The following is a 12,105-nucleotide window of genomic DNA, read 5'->3' as shown; positions in this document are numbered from 1 at the left end:
CCGCCAGCTGCGGCCTCCAAGGTGTCTACGCCGCCAGCTGCGGCCTCTAAGGTGTCTACGCCGCCAGCTGCGGCCTCTAAGGTCCTACGTGTTGGACGGCCTCCCGGCCGCCCCCCTGAACGATGGTCCCGTGTTGGACGGCCTCCCGGCCGCCCCCCTGAACGATGGTCCCTTGTTGGACGGCCTCCCGGCCGCCCCCCTGAGCGATGGTCCCGTGTTGGACGGCCTCCCGGCCGCCCCCCTGAACGATGGTCCCTTCGGACCTCCAACCTGCCTTTTGCCCACCTCCGGTGCCCCCTCCACCCGCCTGGTCCTTGTTAGTTCTTTTTCTTTGGTGGTCCATCAAGATGCCGGACCTTTAAGGGGGGGCTATGTCACGGTCAGCGGCCCCCGCTGCCCCCCCCATCTGCCTAAGCCTCTGCTTTCTCCTTCAAGCTGCAACCAGGAACCAACTGTCACGGTCAGCGGCCCCGCTGCCCCCCCATCTGCCTAAGCAGATGGGGGGGCAGCTTCTCCTTCAAGCTGCAACCAGGAACCAACATTTATATCTTCAAACAATCATCCCACAAACTAAATCATTTCCTTCCATTTCTAGGTTCTGTCTCTGTCTGCTCTTTATATTTTTGTTGTTCTGCTCTGTGTGTGATTTTCTGTTTATCTGATTCTGTTATTCTCCACTCACTCCTCAGTCTGCCTCTCCACTCAATCTTTATCATTCACACCTGTCCCTCATCAGCCACCTGCCCAGGTGCTCTCGTTACTCACTCTCCCTCTGTCTCATAAAAAGCCTGTCTCTCCTTCACTTTTTGTCCGGTGATTGTTCTGTGTTCACAGATTTCTCGGTCCTCCCCTGTCTTGTCAGTTTTTGTCCATCTGATGATCTGCTCTGCCTAGTTTCTGATCCTGTCTGCCAAAGTAAGGTTTTGCTGCACCGACAGCCTTTTGTTTTGTTATTTAAATAAATTATTTTTATTTTAAACTCCTGCCTCACTCGCCTCCCTGCAATTGGGTTCCAACCTCGAGGATCGTGACAGCCTACTGTCTTTGCAGCCTTTAAACATGGCCTGACGTTTGGAGCCAGCACCGCATCATGTGAAAATTCGTTTTCCACTCTTAAAAATGTCTTCACAGAGCATCGCCAAACTATGCTTCATCAACGCAAGGCAAATCTGATCCAGTTGGCATTTGAGAAGGACTTGACTCGGAAATTTAGGAATGAATGGAAGGACAGTGTTTTGAGAAGGTTTCACACACTATACAAACGCCGCCTGCCACTCTACTAAAGGTGGAGTAAACCCCTTTCTAGTTTCCCCCACCCCGCCTCCCTCACACATAAAATGGTGTTTCTTGCAGGCAGAAGAGTAAAACTTCTTTGTTTTGCTCCTTGTGCTCCCCAGTTGTTGTAGTTAAACCTCCTAGCATGAATGTTTACTTCAGTCACAGTGTTCAGCCTGAAACTTGTGCTTATATTTATCACTGTATGTTTATGCTTATGTTTGACTTTTAATTGAATGAACACAGCTCTACAGGTTGGGTTGTCTTGTTCATTTTTTTTTTTATTTTTGCTTAGATTTTGTGATTTTATTGAGATTGTTTCTTCACAGCACTGTATTAGGGGTGGTCACAGAGCCGCTGTTCAACTTGAAGCAAATAAAATGTTTGTTGAAAAAAATATGCCCCCTTGAAAAAATAGAATGCCCCCCCCCTTTGAATAGTTTCTGCAGCCGGGTCTGGCCCTGGTGGTCACAATTTTTTCCAAAAAGAAATGTAGGAAGTTCTCGCACAGCTCAGTCGAGGCTTCCAGAGGTGATGGTTCAGTGAGGTGGAGAACAGAGTTTAAGGGATAGAAGAGGACACGTGGGTTGCGTGAGTTTGAGGTTATGATATCAGAAAAGTATTTGGATTTAGCAGTTTTTACTGCTTTCTGATAACGGCGCCAACTCTCTTTAAGTATTTAAAAAGAGACCTGCAGCCTGTCTTTCCTCCATTTGGTTTATGTGTTATTTAAAAAAAAAATATGACAATGTTCACACCACCAACAAAATAATTACCATTGAGAAAAGAAATGTGTTGACATGTGAATAAATTAGCTCTTTGTAAAGAGATCATTGAAAACTTAACAAAATGGCAACCAAACCCCCTACTGTGGTCCACCTTTAACAGGATCTGTCTACAAACTGAAGCACTACAACAATTGGCTCCAGTAACGGCTACAGAAACTGGCTCAGATCAATTTAGCTTCATTTCATGATCTTCTCCCACAAACCTTTCATGCTGTCAGAGCTGAACATTTTAGCTGCAAAAAGTTATTAGTTACTCCACATGTGGGTTTAGGTTGTACCTTGTTAAACTTTTAGTGTGTGTGTAACAACATGAGACTGAGAATATTACTCCAATGATAATATTTACCCATGTCAGCCAAGTTACAGAGGGCCAGCAGGCAGACGTTCACCAGTGGGTCGTTATTTGGGTATTCCCTCATGATGGAAACCAATCTGGGGATTACTCCGCTCTGGACCAGCTGGTCCTGTTGGTGCGCTGTGTGAAAAAAGACGATCAGGGACTGTTATGGTGTTCAAGAACTGAAACTTTTTATTTTTTACATGAATAATGCAACTTAATTAACTTTATTTTATTTTCTTCAGAGGAAAAGTTTGATGAAAAATTAAACAAATTGTAAAAGACGATGTAAAATGGTAAAAAAAAAATTGTAAAATGTTACTTTCTGTAACTTGTTTAAACTCTGAATGACATTTATACTGTGAGAATCAACCATCCACTGGATGGGTGCCAACAAACATGATACCACTTTTATACACTTATAAATGACTAATAAACCGTTAATAATTTCATTATTAATCCAGCTGTGGACACCCAATAAGCCTTCAATAAGATTTAAACATTAAATATTTGCAATAGTTGAACAAATTCCTGTGGGGGGGTGGGGGGGTGGGAGGTGGGGCGGAAAGGTAACGAAGGTTGGCCTGTGACTGGAAGGTTGCCGACAGCATCAAAATGGGGGTGGAAAGGTGAAGCACCCACACCTGCCTCCACTGTCATCTGCCCCACTCTGAGCCCTTGAGCAAGACCCTTAACCCCCCCCCCCCCCCCCCATCTGCTTCCCCGGGTGCCCTAGACACAGAGGGCTGTGGTAGCTCGGTGGTCTGTGGTTGTGTCAGGAAGGACATCCGGTGTAAAAACAATCGCCAAGTCTTTGTGCAAGTTAGTTTGCTGTAGCGACCCCTGAAGAAGGAGCAGCCGAAAGAAGAAAAAAGAAGTAAATGATAAATGGACTGTACTTATATAGCGCCTTTCTATCTAATCAAGACACTCAAAGCTCTTTACAACAATCTGTGCCTCATTTACTCGTCCATACAGCACTCTACTAGATCGCTACAAAGCTAACTGAACAAATCATTCTAAAGAGACTAATCAGAGCTTTATCACATTCAAACACTGATGGGACACACATCAGAGGCAGTGAGGGGTTCAGTGTCTTGCCCAGGGACACTTCAGCATGTGACTGCTGGTGGATTCGAACCCCCAACTCTTGCATTGGAGGATGACTGCTCTAATCACTCAGCCACAGCCGCCCTCTAAGTAGAACAATTTTTGTTTTTAGCAAATTTAATATTTTAGATAAAAACTGCAGACTGAGCAACTAAATAACATTTACCTGAATGAAAGTTCAACACTTGATTCTGAAAGTGAGCTTGCTTCAGTGAACGAACAGCATTTTATAACTGTTTTATAAATATTTTATAAATATTTTTAAAGTGTTTGTAAACTTATAACTTTTTATGAAGCATTAAGAAATTATTTATAAAGGTATCCTCACTGTAAAGTCATGCCAAAAAAATATTAAAAAATAAACAACAAACAACAACTGGCACCCGAAATAGAGCTCCTATTACACATCTTTATCAGAGATGTTTCAGGCAATTAGGCCCTACAACATATAATAAATAAAATGTATTTCTTTCTGCTTCTCAAATTATTTTTGTATAGTTTAGTTCGTTATTGAATTTGGGTACAAATCCATCCGACCTAAAACATTTTTTCCTTTTATGATGTTTAAATGTAGCATTGTTAAGAGAACTGCTATAGCTACATCCGTTTTATCACTAATATTAATCAATTTTCACTTTTAATATTAAGATGTCTGTCAGTGTCAGAACCAAAAAAAATCAGTTTTGTAGTTTGAAAGCTATGCAATCAGAAAAGATTGTCATCTTGTCTGAAGAACTCACTGTTGTCGAAGCAGATGCGTCCAATGGCCCTGCCGGTGTTCAGCAGCATCTCCTGATCGTGGCTGTTCAGATGAGGAACCAGAACTTTGACCAGGCCGGCCTCGATGCAGGGCTCTCTCACCGCAGCTGCAAGCACGTCCAAACAGACAAAGTCCAACGTCCTGAAATCTACTGATGATTCTGAGGGTTTCTGGACTAATGGCAATCCCTGTAGTAGAGCTGTCATTTCTAACCTGGGCCTGAAGCCCGGTCCGGCCATGATTATGTGCTGGATGGGCAGGCTGGGTCGGTGTCGGGCTTTTGATTGCGTCAGCGGATCAGCCGCGATCCAAATATATGGCAACATAGCTTGCCACAAAATCCAATTATATGGTAACGTGGCTTGCTATACTTCACCAGTCTCATGCAGCCATTTCACCATGAGCTGACCGGCCTTGAAAGAGTTAAAAAGTTCAGTTAAGCTTCAGATGGGACTGTACTACCAGGAAGTGATCCATCACCCAAATGGACGTTCATTCAGCTGCTGCACTCAGTGGACGCGCGAGGTCGATGACCAAAACAGGTGAGATCCCATAGCAGACATGTCAGAGTGGTCTGTGTCTGAATAAATCAGAATTCAGGCTGAAACAGGGATTTAATGATCTTTGACATTCATGAAAGGACAAACACCCCCTCAGCTCTGATCTTCTGCCCCTTTTATTCAGCTGCGTGTCACCACGGTAAAGTTAGTTTTACGTTGGACATTGGAGCTCCGTGGCTTCAGCGGTGTGTTCTTCTCGTTCGATCCGATGCAGTCAGTCTGATTTTGGTCAACCACACTCGAACGAGAGGAACACACCGCTGAGCTCCAATGTCCAACGTCCAACATAAAACTAACTTTACCACGGTCCGCTCGTACTCCGACCGTTATTAACTATAAGCAGTCAAAGCTTAATTAAAAATGTCCAGATTCAGACCTATAATTACTGTTAATTCATCGGGTCGGGTGGGGTTCAGAAATGATGGCTACGGGCCGGGGCCGGGTTGGATTTTTTTGGGTCCGAATGCAACTCTACCCTGTAGACAAAATGACTGGAAATATAGTTGTAGGTTGTTTATTTTATATTTTCACAAAAGTGATTTTGTTTTTATCTTATGAGTCAAAACAGTACATTATTATTATTATTATTATTATCATCATCATCATCATCATCATCATCATCATCATCATCATTATTATTATTTTAGATTTTTGGCTCAATTACTTGTAATAATGATGTGAAAGCATTGTTTACTCTAATTGCTCAAAAAATACATTCTATATTTGAACTGATTTGTCAAAACATCATGACCTACTATGTTTTACTGAATTATATGACAAAACAAAAATTACTGAAGAAGTTTACCTTCTCGAGCCATTTCTGCCACCACCAGAGTCACCTGGCAGCTCAAACTGCTTTTGCGTTGTAAAGCCTGAGTCAGTATGGGTAAAATCCCACTCCTGGTGATCTCAACAGCTGCATTTTTTTCTGCAGAGACACAAATCCATTTGTTCAAATTTACAAGGTCACATCAAAACACCGTGTTAGTTAGCAAAAATAAAGTTTTAACCAAACCAATCAAAATCAATCGTATATTTACAAAACATTTTTTCTGATATCCTGATGCGTGCTCAATAATCCAGGTAGAAAAATCTAAAAAAAAGTTAAATCTGGTCCTCTGGACATTCAAAAAAACTAAACAAAGCAAATCAACAAAAAAATGTGAGCAGCTGGTTTTGGTTGTCAGCAGCAAAACTGGTTGATCCACTCTGAGAAGGTGCTATTTAAGAGACTGAGCTGAATACAGCACCTCAGACTGAGGAAGTCTCTCGGATGAGAGGCGAAACGTTTCTACATTTTTTTGTTGTTTTGCTTTGTGTTTTGTTTTTTTGAATGTCCAGAGGACCAGATTTAACTTTTTTAGATTTTTTCTGATAGTTTCCATACTTTACACTCTTTTACCGCCAGACTGTCACTTTGACATCCTATTTTATTTTCAGGTCCTTTTCTTTAGCTAATTTCTGAATTTATCACACATGCAGCACTCCTTGCATTTAGGACAGATGATCTGGTTGAGCTATAAATGTAGTAGTTCAGATGGTGAAGGTACTCACTGGTGGGGGTAAAACTCCAATTAAACTGTGTCTAAATGTCCTCTAACAGAAACCATGATTATACGTGTCTGTCTGCAGATATTCTACATGACTTACTCTTTTCAAGCAGCGCCGTCAACACTGTATCCAGGTGAGGCTTAAGCTCTTCATCAATCAGCTCCGTGCTCACACTGATGGCCTTTATTGCATCACTTAGAGATTCTGTAAGATAAGTTCAAATACAGATAACCTGGTTTATGCACACACAATGTGTTTTTCCCTCTGTGAAATAAAATGAAATACATATCACTAATTCCTAAATCAACATGACATTTTTTAGACAATGATGCAAACGATGAGTTAAGCCCTAATGAAGACTCAATGCAAACTGCTGCCGTCATTCATTCCTTAGATAGTTGGCATAATGTACGTGAATGTTTCTGTTCAGTGACCTGAGATGACTTATGTTGTGACTTGTTGGTGCTATATAAATAAACTGAATTAAATGTATTCAAGATGTGACTTATGACTGTTTAATTCATGAATAGCTTGGGGATGCATCAATGACCCACTGAGGAGGTGAAGTTAGGAGATCTTTACTCACACTACTGACCTCATGTTCTTAATAAGTGACACAACACAATTTACAGTCACTGCTCTAAGATAAATGGCCTGCTTAAGACGACCTCTAGTAAACTCTGAATGTAGGAGGGGAAGGGAGGGAAGACTGCAGTTGTATGTTCCCATACAATGACTAAATTAGTTATCTGCATTTAACCCATCACATGTGAGATACACCCAGGTGGAGCAGTGAGCAGCTATGTAGGCACCCAGGAAGCAGTTAGGGATTGGGTGTCTTGCTCAGAGACACCACGACATGTGGGCATGGCTGGAAGTCAAATCGTGACCTTCTGATCCCAAGTCAGCTGCTCTACCTCTGCACCATCTTGGCACCAAGCTACATCAACAAGACATCTCCTAAGAATCAGGACATGCTGGCACAGACTTTGTTTAAACTGGTCTTCTATGAGTAGTGGGCTACCAGAGAACTTTGAACTGTTGAGAAGCTGCAACACAAACAACTCCTGCAAAAAGGGATGTGAGGAATCTGGACGTAAGGATACCTCAAAACCAGTATGTAAACAAGAGAGAAACATAACAGGCCTTCAATTTTGACAAACGGAATATGGTGACACAGCTACAAACTAGTACATATTCTACTGAAGAGATTAACAATAACACAATAAGGGGCAAAATGAAGCGATGTCTAAAAGCACAGCTCTGGCTGCTCTACTGTTTCTGCACAGCTTGAACCTCCTCAGCCAGATTATCACAAATTTGTTCTTTGCATTTGACTCATCACGCATGTGAAATACACACAGACGGAGCAGGTATTTAAGTTGCCCGGGAAGCATTTATGGAATACTGTAGGTGTCTCGCTCAAGGACACAGCAACATCTGGGCATGGTGGGGAATTGAACCTTTGACTTTCTAGTCCCAAGAAGGCTGCCCTACTACTCTGCCAAAACTGCTTCTACATGAAGCAGGGGTAGAGCAGTCGTCCTCCAATGCACGAGTTGGGGGTTGGAATCCACCAACAGTCACATGCTGACGTGTCCCTGGGCAAAACACTGAACCCCTCATTGCCTCCGATGTGTGTCCCATCAGTGTATGAATGTGATAAAGCTCTGATTAGTCTCTTTAGCAAGATTTGTCCAATTAGCTACGTAGAGATCTAGTAGAGTGCTGTATGAATGGGTAAATGATGCACAGATTGTAGTGTAAAGAGCTTTGAGTATCTTGATCAGATAGAAAGGTGCTATATAAGTACAGTCCATTTACCATTTATGACTAACATTAAGAGTCAGGATCAGGAGTGAACTAAATATCAGCTCACAAACTGACCATACCAGGGTAAATGGTAAATGGACTCAACCCCCTGTGAATAGTAAACAGCCATCAGTGTGCTAATGATCCATCGTTAGGCTGATGGTCCTTCTTGAGCGTGTGATCAGCTGGTTTTGGTTGTCAGCAGCAAACTGGTTGATCCACTCTGAGAAGGTGCTGTTTATAAGACTGAGCTGAATACAGCACTTCAGACTGAGGAAGTCTCACGCACGAGAGACGAAACGTTACTAAATTTTTTTGCTTTGTTTTGTTTTTTGGTTTTTTTGAATGTCCAGAGGACCAGATTGAACTTTTTTGGATTTTTCTACCTGGATTGTTGAGCATGCATCAGACTGTTTAAAGAGGTATTTCCCCTAATTAATGTCCACATTTTGGATCTACTTAATTTGTCTTTAATGGATGGTTATGTACCACAGCGCTTTAAGGTTGCTGTAATTAAACCTTTAATTAACAAGTCTGATCTTGATTCAGAAATTCTGGCCAACTATAGACCTATATCTAATCTAACTTTCATCTAAAAAAAATTCTAGAGAAAATAGTTGCAGGTCAGTTGCATGAACATCTACAAAGAAATAATCTGTTTGAAGAGTTTCAGTCAGGGTTTAGAGCTTATCATAGCACAGAAACAGCACTAGTAAAAGTCACTAATGATATTCTCATGGCCTCAGACAATGGACTTGTGTCTACACTGGTCCTGTTAGACCTCAGTGCTGCATTTGATACAGTTGATCACAATATTTTATTACAGAGGCTTGAATATGATATTGGGATTACAGGAACAGCTCTAAAATAGTTTAAATCATATTTATCTGATAGAGTCCAGTTTGTAAATGTAAATAATAAATCTTCTTCATACACCAAAGTTAGTCATGGAGTTCCTCAGGGCTCAGTGCTTGGGCCAATACTCTTTACTTTATATATGCTTCCATTAGGTAAAGTTATTAAACAGAATGAGCAGAACAATTTTCATTGTTATGCTGATGATAAACAATTATATTTGTCCATGAAACCCAATGAATCATATCAGTTAGTTAAACTACAAGCATGTCTTAAAGACATAAAAACCTGGATGACTCTTAATTTTCTCCTGTTGAACATAGACAAGATTGAGGTTTTGGTTTTTGGACCTGAGCACCTTAGGAATGAATTGTTCAGTCTTTCTCCCTCCTTAGACGGCATTAATCTGTCCTCCAGCTCTAATGTTAAAAATCTTGGTGTTATTTTTGATCAGGACATGTCTTTTATCCCCCACATTAAAAACGTTACTAGAACTGCCTTCTTCCACCTGTGTAATATCACTAAAATTAGAAACATCGTATCTAAAAATGATGCAGAAAAACTGGTTCATGCATTTGTCACGTCTAGACTGGACTATCGCAATGGTTTATTATCTGGGTGTCCAAATACTTCTTTAAAACGTCTTCAGTTGATCCAAAATGCTGCTGCCAGAGTCTTAACTGGAGTTAGTAGGAGAGATCATATTTCTCCAGTTTTAGTTTCTCTCCATTGGTTCCCTGTCAAATCCAGAATAGAATTCAAAATCTTACTTCTAACCTACAAAGCTCTCAACAACCTAGCTCCATCTTATATTACAGATCTTATTGTTCCATATTTTCCTAACAGAGCACTTTGCTCTCAGGCTGTAGGTTTACTTGTGGTTCCTAGAATTTACAAAAACATAATGGGAGGCAGATCTTTTAGTTATCAGGCTCCTCTCTTGTGGAACCAACTGCCAATCTCTGTCCATGAGGCTGACACATTATCCAGTTTTAAAACGAGGCTTAAGACTTTCCTTTTTGATAAATCCTATAGTTAGGGTTGGCTTGGGTTTCCTGAGCTGTCCCTTAGTTATGCTGCTATAGGCTTAGACTGCTGGAGGACAAACTGACCACAATTTTCACTCTACTACTGTCTTTACTTACTCTGTTCAACCTGTTTTGTATTTGTAATTATTTTTTCTATCCTTAACATGTGTTTTTGTCTTTCAGATACACCTGGACCTACCATTCTATGTTCGTCTGTCTCTCCTTCCTGTCCTCTCAACCAGCTGGTCAAAGCAGATGGCCGCTTGTCCTGAGCCTGGTTCTGCTGGAGGTTTCTTCCTGTTAAAAGGGAGTTTTTTCTTTCCACTGTTGCCACTGTGCTTGCTCAGGATGGGAGACTACAACGAAGCCAAGATTCAACTTGTCTGCTGGATTCCTTAGATAGAGAACTTTACTAATTGGCTTTTCTTTGTATGTGAATGTTCCTGTAAAGTGCCCGGAGACAACTTTGTTGTGATTTGGCGTTATATAAATAAACTGAATTGAATTGAATTGAAAATGTCTCTACCTTACCATCCTAATTTAATTAATCTCAATGTCACTCAGTACCTGTGCAATAACCTGTCACACAACCTGTGTATGCTAGTTTTGTGAAATATATATCATGTGAATTGAAACTTATATTACTACCTTGAAATACTTATTTTATATAAATTCATCCTACTTGCACCGTTATATTCTACCATGTTGTTTACTATATTTATTTTGGACCTTGTAAATATTATATTTCTTTTTCGCTCTTTGGTACTTTATTTTGTATCTTTATTGCATGCTTTAATATTTCATGTCACTTTGTTTTTTGTTTTAAGCAAATCAAATCGGTTCTTCTCATCCTGAACATTTCATTGCACTGTTGACCTTGTGTTGACCTGCATATGACACAACACATTGAACCTTGAAGCAGATGGGCTGCAGCAGCAGAAGATCACAACACGTGCCACTTTTGTCAGCTAAGAACAAGAAACTAAAGTTACAGCTCACACAAACTCGCCAAACATTCACAAAAAGAGACTGACAAAACATTGTTGATGAGTCTCAGTTCACATTGAACAGTTTTGAAGGTAATAATGTGGCACAATTAGGTGTACCTAATAAAGTGGCAGGCGCTACAACCAAAATATTTCAATGAATTTAACCAGATTCTCTTTTTATTGGGTAAAAAATAATAGCAAGAAAGTTGGATTCTCAAAGTTGTTCATTATTACGGTTTAGATAATTAGGGATCGCAGCTAACATTGGCCTGATGTTGGTTATTTAACATGAGACACCATTTTGTCTTACTACTTTCACTGAAAAACAAACACAAGATATTCTGCAGACGACATTGTGATCTGTGGTGAGAACAGGGAACAGGTGGAAGAGAACTTGGAGAGGTGGAGGTATGCACTTGAAAGAAGAGGACTGAAAGTCAGCCATAGTAAGACAAAGTACATGTGTTGTTGACAGGGAGGAGGTGGAACAGTGAGGCTACAAGGAGCAGAGGTCACAAAGGTGCAGGACTTCAAGTACTTCAACTGTCCAGGAATATGTGGAGAAGTGTAAAGAAGAGTCCAGGCAGGATGGAGAGGATGGAGAAAAGTTTCAAAAAGAAGAAGAAAAGAAAAAAAAGATTGGAAAACAAACAAATAAAAGTATTTTGTGCGTACAATACCAGGCATCTCAAACATATGTACATGCAACAGGAAGAAACTTGCCGAAGGTTTACTACAGGTAATCCTTTGAGAGTACGACTAAAATAGCTCGAGCAGGGAGGAGTATCTGACTGACTCACAACCTGCTACGTCAGGATCTAACCCTGTGTCCTTGTATGTGCGTCTGTTTGTGACAAAGTACCTGGGTGTGTGTGTGCGTGCGAACGAGAGAGGGAGGGAGGTTGATGAGCAATTTCCTAATCACAAAGTTTGTTTTCTCAGTTATCCAGGTATATAACAACAAAAAAGGTTGAATCATGTCATCTGGACTTTGTTTTTTTGTTAAAAAGAAACGTTTCGCCCCTCATCCAAGAGGCTTC

General features: G+C 40.9%; 1 protein-coding gene across 1 annotated transcript in view; it reads right to left on the bottom strand.

Annotated features, from left to right (window-relative positions):
- Positions 1 to 12,105, bottom strand: part of si:dkey-191g9.5 (rap1 GTPase-GDP dissociation stimulator 1) — a 58,502-nt gene that overhangs the window by 45,550 nt on the left and 847 nt on the right. The window contains exons 2-5 of the mRNA XM_037681137.1: positions 6,481 to 6,585; positions 5,636 to 5,758; positions 4,251 to 4,376; positions 2,410 to 2,538 (exon numbers count right to left, since the gene is read on the bottom strand). Coding sequence (XP_037537065.1) covers positions 2,410 to 2,538; positions 4,251 to 4,376; positions 5,636 to 5,758; positions 6,481 to 6,585 — 483 coding nt within the window. The remainder of the gene's footprint in view (positions 1 to 2,409; positions 2,539 to 4,250; positions 4,377 to 5,635; positions 5,759 to 6,480; positions 6,586 to 12,105) is intronic.

This window comes from Nematolebias whitei, chromosome 1 (assembly GCF_014905685.2).
Source record: "Nematolebias whitei isolate Nwh7 chromosome 1, NemWhi1, whole genome shotgun sequence".
In the NCBI taxonomy this organism is placed as follows: Eukaryota; Metazoa; Chordata; class Actinopteri; order Cyprinodontiformes; family Rivulidae; genus Nematolebias; species Nematolebias whitei.
Note: the sequence above shows the minus strand (reverse complement) of the source record. Positions and strands in the feature narration are given on the sequence as shown.